Consider the following 13960-nt stretch of genomic DNA (forward strand, 5'->3'; position numbering starts at 1 on the left):
TTATTTTATCTCTTGTTGTTGCGATTAAAACTCAATCTCTCTGTAAAAAAGGTAACTGAGAAATGCAAAGAAAGTTCCATAAAAGAGGAAGAAATAATGGGAAAAATGTTAAGAATAAACGGAACAAAATGGAATGCATGGATGGTATACTGCGGTATAGATACAATTAAGAGGTTAGGTAAAAAGTCTAGAAAAGATCATAGATGATATAGAAGCAGCGAATCAGCTTATTAGTGACTATTTTAATGCAACGATCAGCTGTGAGGAATTATTAGACTTACAATAAGACGAGAAAGTTAAAGTAAGTAAAAGGAAATCCAAAGACGATAAGAAAAACGCGGAAAGGGAACAGTTAATAAATCAATTTATTTAAGAAAACATTATATTTGATTTGTTTTTATTATTATTGACTAATATTATTAATTATTAATTAAATTAGTAAAATTCATATAATTAATTTGAATCTTTTAAAAGTGTTCCCGCCATTGGATAACAAGCTTCGTTTTCACAATGTAACGTTTCTATTGGTTGCCTCAAAGAAAAAGTACAATGTAGTGGATACTACGTATGTTGTATATAATGACAATGAAAGTTGAATCGGAGTAGTAGAGTTCTTTCTGGCGGGAAAGGTTTGGGTGTACGCTGAGACACTGGGACGCTTTTGTGTTTCAGAAAATACATTATTGAAACGGTTCAATTATGACAGAAGAATTTCTTATACTTTGATTCGTTAGAAAACATTATATTTCGATGATGACTTTGTATTAAGATCGATAAGCGTTCATCAGAAAGATGATGTTTATAAAATTAGATATTGCACGGCTATTTGAATGAATACAGAATCTATACGTACATCTTAAGATCATAAACATTTTTGAAACCATGGAAAGTGATACGAATAATAGACGGAAAAGGAAATCTGTAGAATCAAAAGAATATCGATCAAAATTTTCGAAAGTGAAAGAAAATGCTTCTCAATTTACAGAAGAGGTAAGTGGTTAGAGTTAATGTTATAGTAAGGAAAAATTGATGGCAATGTTTTATTTCGAATGTTATTAAGCTCTTTTAGCACGTTAATATTAATATAAATAATATGTCATATATAATAATATATATAAATCATACATACAACAAACCTATATTTTACCTGCATGTTTTTTATACCTATGTGTTGTCTTACAGTCTAAAGCAGGTAAAATAAAAAAAATTCTAATACGAAATTTCATGTGTCACGATGCCTTGGAAGTAACATTAAATCCAAATGTAAATTTTATTATTGGTCGTAATGGAAGTGGAAAAAGTGCAATATTAACAGCTTTAACAGTTGGACTTGGTGCTAGGGCAAATATTACTAGTCGTGGAGCATCTGTAAAAAGTATAAACATATTATACAGAATAATATTTTTTATAATTTTTTATTTTTATAGCATGCTTCTTCTCTGTTTAGATTTTATAAAGAAAGGCAAAAATTCAGCTACTATTGAAGTAAGTTTATTTAATAATGGGTCTATGGCATATAAACCTGATATTTATGGTGATTCAATAACAGTTTTCCGAAGTATTGGAACTACATCATCTTATAAGATAAAGAATTGGAAAGGTTATTAAAATCATTACATTTATATTTATGTTTATATAAGATAGTGTCATTTATGAAAGCATTATGTATAATTAATTTAAATATTATTCATATTTAAATTTATTTAAAATAAATCTTCTGTGAATTGTTATTTATAGGCGAAGTGGTTTCGACAAAACAAAATGAATTGGCCAATATATTACGGGCAATGAATATTCAAATAGATAATCCTATTTCTATATTAAATCAAGATATATCTAGAACATTTCTAGTATCATCCAAACCAGAAGAAAAGTATGACCTCTTTATGAAAGCAACATTACTAAATGTAATTGGTAACAATTATAGAGAAGCTGAATTGACATGTGAACAAGAATATGAAAAGTTGAAACAGTATAATAAAGTATGTTTTCATTATGTTTTTAAGATATAAATCATTTCATGTATATAATGAAAATGTTGTATAGATTTTAGCAGATGCTAGGAAAGAGGTAGAAGAACTTAAAAAAAGCATAGAAAGAGCAGAAGAAATTGATAAATTTCGCGATGAAGTAGTTGAACTTGAGAAGGAGTTAGTTTGGGCAGTTGTAAGTATTATATTTAATATACAAAAATTTTATAAAGTAACATTATTTCTTAATAAATGGACATGAAGTATGTATTTTGTTACATAGGCTATAGCAGAAGAAAGAAAGTTAGGAAAATTTGAGCATGTTCTAAAAAAATGTGAAGATAATTTTAAACAGCTTCAGGATACAGGATCATCTGCAAAATCAAAAGATGAAGAAATAAATAAAAGAATTCAGTATGAATTATTAATATATATAATATATATGTATATTTACTATTATATATGTATATTTACTATTATATATATATATATATATATATATATATATATATATATTTATTATTATATATATATATATATATTTACTAGTTAGTTATGATTACTTTATTCATCTGAAATATTTCTGTAATTTTTAATAGCATGAACAAATTTTATTTATTAAAATTTCACACTATCGAGGAGATCACAATATGCTGTATTCGAAATTTTAAAGTTACATTCATTTCCTTAATGACATAATATTGATTACAATATTTCTTATCATTTTCGTCCTAATTATATTATAATGCAATAGAGTAGACTCCCATTTCCAGTCTGATTTATTTCCCATTGTAGATAACACATTGATATGTAATATGTACTATTATATTATCTTTTATTCGCAGGGAATTGGAAGGAGAAATTGAGTCTGCAGAAAAGGAAGTTAATAATAATTCTGAAACATATAATAAAGTGAGACAAGAATATAGCATTAAAAAAAATGAGCATTCAACTAAAATACGTGAGTGGCGTTCTGTCCAAAGTAAAGTTAAAAGATTGGAAGATGATATTAGTACACTTCGCAAAGAAATACATAGATTAGAAAGGTTTGATATGATTTTTTTGTATTTGTACAATACCAGTTTTATATAACACTATTACATATAAACTTTTATTTCTTTTATTTCTAGTGCTGATAATGCAGAACAAAGTGAAAGAAACCAAATGAAACAACAATTAGCTGATTTGGAACAAAAATTAGATGAGACCGAAGCATTATTACGAACTAAGCAAACTTATCAAATGCATTTAGAAACTGATAAGATGCGTCTTTTGAAAGAAATTCAAACTTCAAGAATTGAAATCAATAATTGTGAAAAACGTATAGGTAAATGTTATATTATTTGTTGATTAATTGCTTTCACTCACTATATATATTTAACTTATATTACATTATAGAGTATAAAATTGAATAATAGCTTCATTTTGTTCCAGAAAAAATTAAGTTGGATATAAATGCAAGGAAAAAATATTCTGATAATACATTAACTGTTTTTGGGCGAAATGTACCACGTCTTTTAAGAAGAATCGAAGAAGAATATAGTAATGGACATTTTAAGGAAAAACCACGAGGTCCACTTGGTAAGATAATGATGAAAGTGAATCATTGTGTTCGATTTATTATATGTTTTTGTTTATATTTAGGGGCATACATAAAAATGAAAGATTCAGCATGGGCTCCTGCTGTTGAACATTTTTTAGGAGCAAGTACTTTTAGTACGTTTTGTGTAGATAACAGTCGTGATGCCAAAGTATTAAATACAATTATGAAAGAAATTTATTTGAATGAAAGAACTCCACAAATTATATGTAGTAAATTTTATAATACTGTAAGAAAATTAATTCATAATGTATACTGCAATATACTGTATAGTACATCATGTAAACTTATATACATATATACGTTTTTAGATTCATGATGTCCATGCACATTGTACCAAATCTTCACATTATCCCAATCTTTTGGATGCAATGGATATATCAGATCCGGTGGTTGCTAATTGTTTAATCGACCAGCGTGAAGTTGAATGTATTCTGTTAATTCCATCTAGCAAAGAAGCAGCTGAAATTATGTCTAAGGCTTCCAAAGTTCCACAAAACTGTAAAAGAGCGTTTACCCAACGGGGTGATACATTTTACCCAGATCCACAGTACAGAAGTTATGGTGGACCACGCAGTTTGAAAGCTAGATTTCTTCAGGTTTCTATTACAGATACCATTAAGTATGAACTTTCTTCCGTTTATTGTTGTACCTGTTTATTTTTACTTTAAATGTCATAAAATTCCTTTTTATGATTAGTGCATTGGAAGAAGAAGTTCGTATTATAGATAATGAAAAAGATAGTGCCATAGCATCGTATAAAACAATTTCTGAAAAAGAAAAACGTATAAGCACTGAGTTAGGTGGCGTTAGAACAGAAGTAACAAAGCTTCATGCCATTCGAAATCAATATAAAGCATCAATTAATGATCTAAAGGATAAGATTGAAGCTTATGAAACTATATCTGTGACTGTCTTTGTAAGTTATATTTAAATATAAATATTATTTAGCCAAGAGTATTTGAATGTTATAAAAATTTTTATTTTATTTTACACAGAAAAACGAATTGAGTGAGTTAGAAAAGAAATTACATCAAGGAAAATTTGAAGAATCAGATTTAAATGCTGGCATTCTCCAACTTCAAAAAGCAGTTGAATCTTTAGAGGAAGAAGTTAAGCATCACAGAGAATTAAGGCAAAATCTAAATTCAAAAATTAATCCTTTAAAGGTACATAAAAATTATAAGATTTATTTTTATTCTTTTTATATTAATACATATAATTTTGTATGTAGGAAAATATAAAAGAATTACAAGACGAAAAGGAAGCATTGCATGCACAAACTCGTCATGCTGCAAAGAAATTGCAGGTAGCACATCAAGTCTTACAGCAGGCAACAGTAGAATTTGAACAACAGCGAAGGTGTACAGAAAAAGCAGTGACGGATGCTACAAATCGATGCGATAGAATAGACACAATAAGGTTACTAAAATGAATACGAACATTTAAAGACGTATAACATTAAACAAAACTTAATATTTTTCAGATCGATTAACGAACTTGAAAGATTATCCAAAGATGTAAAACATAAAATTCTTGAAATAGAACGAATGTTTGGTACTATCGAAGAATTACGTAAAGAATTAAAGGAAAAGGAAGCAAAATGTGGGAAAGATATACATTTGATCTCTAAAATTGAAAAAAATTACCAAGTACGTTATTCCATGTCATAAATCTAGCCAGAATTTATAAACTTGCACATTTTGTACGATGTTATTTCCCAAGAAACTCTGACAATTACAATTTTTTTATGACTAATAGTATCTCTTTACCAGAATTTAGGTTCTTTCGATTTCGAGTCATTGTTTCCAGCATCCTCTGTTAGAGTTGAAACGTTTCCTTAGTTTATTGTCTGCTACGTTTAATGTTAGGGACAAACTAATACTAATATCTGAGTGACCATACACATTATGAAGTTTTATACATAAAGTTATTTAACTGTTTATTAATGTATTTATTTATATTTATATATTTTTTATAGGATCATACAAAACGATTGGAATCTCGAAAGAAGTTGTTTATTGACATGAAACATACATACGGTAAAAAAATTCAGAATTCATTTTCAAATATCCTTGCTTTACGAAATAAAAACGTACGTATAGTGATTTTTTTTAGTTAGAAGAGAAGAAACAAATAATGTTATTTTTTTAATTCAATTATTCTCGCCAGGGTACTGTAAATATTGACCACGCACGAAAAATACTTGAACTTGAAGTACACTCGTCAAACGATAGTAACAAATCAATTAACGATGCAAGATCATTGTCAGGTGGTGAAAGATCATATTCCACTGTTGCTTTCATTCTAGCACTTTGGGAATGTACCGGTTTACCTTTTTATTTCCTTGATGAATTTGATGTCTTCATGGTATATATAATTTTGTGGATATTATAATTCCTTAATCTGTATATAATTCTCTATATTACACTCATTAATCATTATTTTAACCAGGATAAGGTAAATCGCCGAATTATAATGGATATTCTTTTGGATCATACTAAAATGCATCCACAGAGTCAATTCACATTTCTGACACCTTTAGACACATCTAATGTTCTTGCAGAAGATTATGTAACTATACATAAGTAAGTTTTTTCAAAATCTGTAACTAATATAATTTAAATTTAAAATAAATGTATACTCCTAGGATATATACGGATAAAGAAGATAACTTTTGTATATTATATTTTAATTTTCAGGCTAGCTCCGCCAGAAAGAGGGTCACAAGAGTGAAAAGTACAATACAAGATAAATATTTTTTCTTAATATATTTTTTCACCATTTTTGAGTTCTATATGAGATCCATTAATATAATTTATAGTGGTTAAAAGACAAAATACCTAATAATTAGATTGAGGGAAAGTAAAAATGTGATTTATATGTATTAAAGTTAAATGTTATTAGAGTTAAGAAAGTATACTATGAAAACTTTCAGTCAATTAACAGAAAGATAAAATACATTATTTTTGTCTTAATTTAAGGACGTTTTATCAAATAAGTGCACGCAAGTACGTAGATTGTGCAAGATATATTTTTGTACGTAAAAATAATATATCTGTAATTATAGTTTTGTTAAATAAAATTCATTTATAAAGCAGATTACGTCTCATTTTATAAAATACGAATCAATCTATTTTTTCTTATATCATATTTTTGCTAAAATGAAAGACACTTTGTTATCTTAATTATTCGATAATATCATGAAATCGTGTAATTTGTGTACACTTTCTCTATGAGCGATCAATTGAATACCATCTCAAGATCAATTATAAATGTGGTCAATGAAATCATAAAGGTGGTCACGAAAGGGAGTACATACGTATGTCGGATCGTAAGTGGATCAAGGTTTGCACCATTGCATGAATCTGGTTTGCCTGTAGTTCCCGATTAACGCAATGGCTCACATTACGTGCATTACACACGAACGATGCGTATGAGGCGTGGTTGTATTGTGTAATCAGCAACATTGGCACTGGCAGAGAAAGTGTCGGAGACCGATGTCTGTCCGTGAATTTTTAATGAAAGCCAGCCACCTTAATGAACAATAACGATTGAAAATATGAGCACGAGATTTTTTTAATTAATCACATACCTTTCCAATACTATCCTATCTCCTGTAATACTTTGGCATGATGCAATACTTATCTTTTACGAACTCTAATACGTTCGTGTCCTTTTATATTTCCAATATGCAGTTATGTGATTTGCGACAAGCAAATAAATTTGCGAGTATGCGACATCTTCGCTTAAATTTCCTCGGTGTTGTAAATTAAAAATAAATTTAAACAAAGAGCTATGAAACGAGAGTATCATTTTTAAAAGACTAAGTTGAACATCTTTTTGGGGCACATGAAATTTCTATCAATAATAAAAAAAAAAACTAATAATTAATAATAATAAAAGCAGTTGCAACTCCAATGTGCCCTAAAAGGAATTTTAGTCAACCATTGAATATATTCGAATAATTATATACCAACGACAATCAAATGCCTTTAACTAAATTAGCAAACATGATTTTCCATTCTTTCCGTTGTGCAGCACCACCAAGAGATATCCATTATACAACGTACGTATATATTTACCTTTTTGCACATCTAAACGATGCACAAAAGAGAAACAAACACCAAATTCAAACACAAACTTAAAAATATGTTCAATGGTACGGGTAGTAAAGTAAAAAGGTAACAGTGTACAGTACGTTTCGTATACTTGCTAAAAAAAAACCGTATTTATTCGACAAACATAATTCCTAAACAATAGATCGGATTCAGTGGATGAAAGCATGAGCGGGGGCGGCGTATGCGAGAGGAGCGGCGGCGTATTTGGCAACGGGAGCGGCGTAGGCGACTGGAGCGGGGGCGGCGTATGCGACTGGAGCGGCGGCCAATTTGGCGACTGGAGCGGCGTAGGCGACTGGAGCAGCGGCGATCTTGGCAACGGGAGCGGCGTAGGCGACTGGAGCAGCGGCGATTTTGGCAACTGGAGCGGCAGCAATTTTAGCTACTGGGGCAGCAGCGACGATAGGGGCGGCGGCAGCTTCTTTGCGGACTACAGCGTTGAATCCGTTGACTGGATCGGCGGTGTAGTCGACGGTGCGTCTGGTTCCGTCAGCTTCGATCAGGGAGTAGCTACCCTGGACAACGTCTCCGTCGCGGGTTTCCTGTTGGCTCTTGGCATCACCGGTCAGGCTGTCGTGCACGTCATAGGCGTAGCTGTATTGAGGGTGGGGGTCGAAGTCGGCGTCGACGGTCTTGGCTACCACGGCCTTAGCTACGGGGGCGGCTACCACCGCCTTGGCTACAGGCGCAGCCGCATAGGCCAGAGGTGCGGAGTAAGCCAGTGGCGCTGCTGGTGCGTAGGCCAGAGGTGCTGCCTCTCGCAGGATTCCAGCGTTAGCGGCGGCCACAAAGGCGGCGAAGACGATGAACTGCAAGAACAAATACGACGATTAGATTGGAGATTTATGGCAGTAGATGTTTGTGGATGGTTTCTGGCTAAACGGATGGATAGTAATATTAATTGATATTTGAAGAGCAAATATAGGAATTAAATAGGATTTTCTACTGGTAGTACAAGTTTGCAACTGGCTTTTGGTTGGACTGCAGTAGTCTGTCTATATGATGAGATACGATTAGATAGAGATCTATCGAAGTAGATGTTTGTAATTGGTTTCTTGCTGAAAGAATTGTGACGAAAGGATTTGGACGAATTGTAAAAACAGACATGACGATTAGACAGAAATTTTTCGTAGGTGATTTTCTATTGACGAAATATTTAGTTAGCTGTTGTTATGAAATTAGCAGAGCTAATAAATAGTAAATAAATTTCTTGCGTTTCGTTACTAATTTGCATTGTATAAGTAAATAGTTTTAATTACAGATCATAGAAATTGTTTTGGATAGATTAAAGCAGATGTTGTTTAGTTTTTGAGATTCTCGGACGACTGATGAAAGCGACGCGTTACCGAGTATTCTGTACGCGGAGGGTTATCGAAATTAGGAATGGAGACGTGCGTTCCACTTTCAACCGAGCGCAGAATAAAAAGTGTTAGTTAAAAATGCGTTGGATAAGACTAAGAACACTTTTACTCATTTAACAGAATGAAAAAAGAAAGGCCAAATATATATATATCGTTAGTTAGGAGAAAGGTAAATTTAAACACATTTTAAGATGAAAAATACGAATAAAAATAAAAATACTCTATATCGTTCGTTGAAAGGAAAGTCTGAATTTAAGTATGAAATAAATATACGAAATTTCGTTATTGAATTATACGTGATGAATGAAAAGCGCCCTTTAATCAAGTTACGATTATTCCTGAGTTCGTAATACCTTGAAGGCCATTGTAGCTCGCTTGATTGGAAGATCTCTTGATCTGTCTGTCTGTGATGCGAATGATACCACAGACGGGTGGTTTTCGGCTTTTATACCGCGCGACCAGGACCCACGGGCACGCTGACGTAACTGGGTGACGGTACCTTCGACGGCCACCCGATTTGCGGCCGCAAAATTGAGCAAGAAATCGGACCACGCCCAACACGAACAATTCGATCAACAACGATAGCCGTTGGACCATCGTGAACACCGTCTCCGTCGACTAGGCCACGTCCTTGCCACGAGTTACTTAATCCTTCCTTGGGCTTCTCTTTGAGGGAAACACGCTATCAGTTTCCTTCCCTGTACTTTTTCTGCATTGTCGATTATGCTTAAAACGCGTAATTTATTCTTATGGTATATTTCCATGTTCGTAAGGTTTCTTTTTTCTTTATATTTAATTTAACACGCGAGTTAACTCTTCGAGTGTTTAAACGTTTGTATTTTATGATATAAAAAATAGCAGAAGTTTGATATTTGATATAACATATGTACATTCGTAAATTGCAAAAGTATTTTCTAACGTTTCGACGTTTAGAAAACATGATGTTTACGTGTGTGGAATTATCTTACGTTTGATATAAACTACGATATAAAATTATGCGTATCCCTTGTATAATTTATTTATACTTGATATGATTAAAATATATGATTAAAGTATATGATTAAAATAAAGCTGGACATCGTGAATAACGATTTTATTTTATATTCATATTTATTTAATCGAAATGCAGAGACTTTATGGAGGAGTAAATAATCGATGGGCTGTTTAACTAACATCAATTGCAGCTATATAGAACCGTGTACGTGATATCAATGTGTGTCATTTAAAATTAAAATTGCACGCACGATTTCGGAATTAATTATACCGATGTTCGCAAATTAAAAAATTGTTCAATTAATTAATCATATACTATGTACAAGTGTAAAAATTCTCTCTCTTTCTTTCGGATCTTTATTAATATTTTATTCCATTCTTTTTTATATCTATAAATATCAAAATGGAGATATTCCGTGGATCTTACGTGCTATCGATACATCGTATAGTACCGTATTGAGGAAAGTGACAGTGATGAGGTAAAGGTGCACGTTGAATTACCGTTCATACTTGACGTAATAACAGTTAATTTTTTCCATTGAATTCGAAGAATCTCACATGCAATGCCCCCATCACGATAAATAATATATTCATTTAGGTGTCAGTACTCTTTAACAGTATACGATTACGCGAATCAATTACAACGTTAAATTGCAATTAAATTCATCTAGATGTACATAGAAACATTTAATGCGAAATTTATACCTTTCTTTTTAATACCATCCTTTTCAAACTTCACTTTCCTTCGCGTATCTTCGAATGAAAACATTTCCAATAGATTTCTACTTGGACTGAAATATAATACACATCTCGCAGTACTCTTCTTTCCATTCGTCGAAAACAACTCGATATTCAAGCTGCTACATTTAGGATATTGCTATCCATTTATCCAACATTCATCATTATCCATCCGTCTCGTTAATCTACGTTCAAGCTCCTCCAAAATATATTATAATTACCGTACTTTCTAATTAATCCATTACTACACGTGCGCATGTGTAACATACGATAGATACGAAGGATCGTAACTCGCGAAGCATCTTGCGAAACGATAACGTCAACGGTATACACCGTACAGTTGTTGGAAATATTCTGCCAGTAAAGTAAAATATCATGATAAATTCATTGGAATAGTTTTGTTAACGCGCGTGGAAGTCGTGTCAATTGGACGATACTCCTCGAGTTTCATATGGTGGAAACAGCGAAAATGCACGTTCCGCGAGAACAATAAATAAGTAATTAAAATGGACAAATTATTTAACGTTTGATTTACTATAGGTCAGTGGTGCGAAAGAATTGTATTCTACAACCTTGAGTTCTTCCATAATTGGTGGAATCAACTGGTTTTTTCATGGTATGAAAAAATAAGAAGAGGACGAGGTTGCGCACCGGTGACGTAAGAAACCGATGACGTAAGACTGATCGGATTTTGCACGATTAATGGGTATACAGAGAAATTTTTATTATGTCAACTTATTAGAGCGATGCTGTTTTTGTCGATCTTCTTTGGATAGCTAAACTGGTAGCGCCTTTCGTCTCTTTATGTCCATTTCTTTTTTCGTCTAGACGCGCAAAGACCTACGCGGCAAAAGACAATTCAGGATACGTCTTAATCGGAGTTTGCGTTTCGCATAAACGACAAGCCTGTAAAGGACGGTTCTTTTTTTATGGGAATAAGGAAATTAAAACATTCATTGGTCTTTAGAAGAATCAACTAGTTCAACAGCTGCGGCAGAAAATTATTTTTTATCGGAAAAACCGAACGATAAAGCTATGAAAAATACGAAAGGATGTAGCAATTGTGTTTTAGTCTTGTTGTGGAAGTTGCAATATTCTCGTTGTTTCGAAAACTAATTCCTTGTTTAGGAGAAGGCCGATTACGACAATGAACCAACTAAAGGAAGAAAACGAGTAAATGTTATTTAGAAATATAAAAGATGAATTTTCCTTTCTCTGCAAGATTCTAATACTTCTAACTGTCTCTGTTTCAAACGAAGAAATGCAATACCATCAAGAATATCGAAATATTGATCGTTGTCTTAAAAAGACAAGACAATTTCCAAAGAATAGTTGACTATTTTAAGACAAGAAAGCTTAAAATATTCATCTATGTTTTAAAAAGGATATATATGTATTATATTTATTTATTTATTTATTTCATCGTCCATCCAGTACATGCGTTTGCGGATATGTAAAACTTATTTCTAACTTATAAGCTTGCCTAGAACCATCACGACCAGTACGATTAAATACGACATTCCAAACAATTATTTTCCATTTCGAAAGAAGAAACTCGCCACTATTAAGAATATCAAAGAATATTCATTCTTAGCGCGAAAAGAGGCCGTATGTATCCAACCTTTCACCTCGATATCCCCAAAAATAATTTCCAACTTTAAGAAATGCAGTTCCAAGATATATACGTATTCGTTATTGCTCTGAGAAAGCTTAATAAATCAACATTACTACGCAACGGCCTAACTTCGTGCCAGATATTTGCCGGTATTCGCGCAATTAGCAAGGCGAATGAATAATTCGGCGCGAAAAGAGCAGAAATAGTGGAGGCATTAAAATTCCAGTGGCCAGTGAGCGACAAGTGCGGAAGACCTAAATTCGAGTTGTGACATTGATTTCACGTGAAGTACACGATGCTAGACGTTTCGGACTAGACTTTTGCCGAGAGCCGCCGAAGGCGGAGGTTTCGACTATGGACGAGGACTGGGATCGGTCGGTTCGGATGGCCCGGGGCAATTCGATCGATCGAAATGGGCTTCGCGATTTGCCTCGGCCCGCCTATTTTTTCTTTATGAAAGTGCTCCACTTCTGTTCACCCGGTAACGTTAGATGTGACGCAACGATCGAGGTAGATCGGGATCCAACCAGTCAACTTGACACGTATGTCGCTCGAAAGTTTCGCGACCAACTGGTACCAAACCGAATTTCGTATTTTTCCTTCTCCTTTCGTCCTGTGCGCTTGTCTTCTCTCTTTCGCTTTTTCACGGTCCCATTTACCCCGATACGAAATTTCCGATGGAAATTTGGAGAAATTTAGAAAATCGATTTGCGACCGATACCGTTGAATTTCAACGAGCGTCGCCGGATCGTCGGAAATGCGCAGCATTCCTCGCAATGTTAACGATGGTCGAGCTTTGTTACGAGCGGTTTTGTTCATGTAATTTCGTACTTTTACGAACGCGACGAAAAGACGCGAAATTGAAGTAGAAATTATTAGACTGGTAGCTGGTTGTAGGTGACGTTGAGAACTTAATTCGGAAAATCTAACTCTCACTGGAACGTTACATAGATCGAGATTTCTTTCCCTTTCTTCGGTATATTTAATTTTATTTATACACATATTTTGTCTAGCAAATTTTCCATCGATTTATTTAACTGCCTGCTAGATACTGCAACGAGTAATTTACCTTGAATATTTTATACATTTTTGCATGATGCATTCTGTGCATCCTTATATTTTTAATAAATGTACAAAAATCTGCGGTTTAAGAAGGAATTGAAATGGTATTTAGATTGGAACGATTAAGTAGTGCGATTTGAATCTCTGTAGAAGTTTCGAAGCTTGAATAAGTAGGTGGAAGAAGGCGGAGTAAAATTGGCTGCTTGCTTCTACGGATGGCTTTATGGCACGTGAAATTCATTCACGCGATAATGCATCAAGTTGTGTCTCTAACTATAAATCGAAACAGAGACTGATTAAATTGTCGAGTTACCGGGTAATGTTGGCCTGATTGTTCGCGTATTCCTCTTAATTTATATTCAAAAAATGTTCTGAAAGAGATCGTTGAACCAGGCAAGGTCTCCTAAAGGCGGAATTTCGCACAGCTGGTTACAAAACGGAGGAAACGAGAGAATATACAAGAATGCGAAATAAATGTCGAAATATAAGTCACGTTAGTT

At 33.1% G+C, this 13960-nt stretch overlaps 2 protein-coding genes and 1 long non-coding RNA gene across 3 annotated transcripts; 1 reads left to right on the forward strand and 2 right to left on the reverse strand.

The window, feature by feature from the left end:
• The first annotated feature begins 589 nt into the window (after positions 1-589).
• Positions 590-6672, forward strand: LOC100649186 (structural maintenance of chromosomes protein 6). The gene is made up of 19 exons (XM_012314070.3): positions 590-990; positions 1183-1375; positions 1448-1600; positions 1738-1982; positions 2047-2166; positions 2254-2384; positions 2816-3016; positions 3101-3297; positions 3405-3551; positions 3615-3799; positions 3882-4192; positions 4270-4489; positions 4569-4739; positions 4805-4992; positions 5057-5222; positions 5552-5665; positions 5743-5940; positions 6025-6158; positions 6273-6672. The coding sequence occupies exons 1-19, from the start codon at positions 883-885 to the stop codon at positions 6304-6306; spliced, it is 3216 nt and encodes a 1071-aa protein (XP_012169460.2). The 5' UTR covers positions 590-882; the 3' UTR covers positions 6307-6672.
• LOC125385896 lies at positions 4186-6032 on the reverse strand. The gene is made up of 3 exons (XR_007225632.1): positions 5906-6032; positions 5220-5388; positions 4186-4340 (listed from the first exon to the last, which is right to left on the reverse strand). It is a non-coding gene; the product is annotated as an uncharacterized LOC125385896 (long non-coding RNA).
• A 1107-nt stretch (positions 6673-7779) lies between the features above and the next one.
• Positions 7780-9552, reverse strand: LOC105666267 (cuticle protein 21). Its single transcript, XM_012314069.3, has 2 exons — positions 9406-9552; positions 7780-8500 (listed from the first exon to the last, which is right to left on the reverse strand). Exons 1-2 carry the CDS (start codon positions 9415-9417, stop codon positions 7841-7843), a joined length of 672 nt encoding a protein of 223 aa, XP_012169459.1. The 5' UTR covers positions 9418-9552; the 3' UTR covers positions 7780-7840.
• Between the last annotated feature and the right edge of the window lie 4408 nt (positions 9553-13960).

The sequence above is a fragment of the Bombus terrestris genome, chromosome 11, assembly GCF_910591885.1.
Source record: "Bombus terrestris chromosome 11, iyBomTerr1.2, whole genome shotgun sequence".
Lineage (NCBI taxonomy): Eukaryota > Metazoa > Arthropoda > Insecta > Hymenoptera > Apidae > Bombus > Bombus terrestris.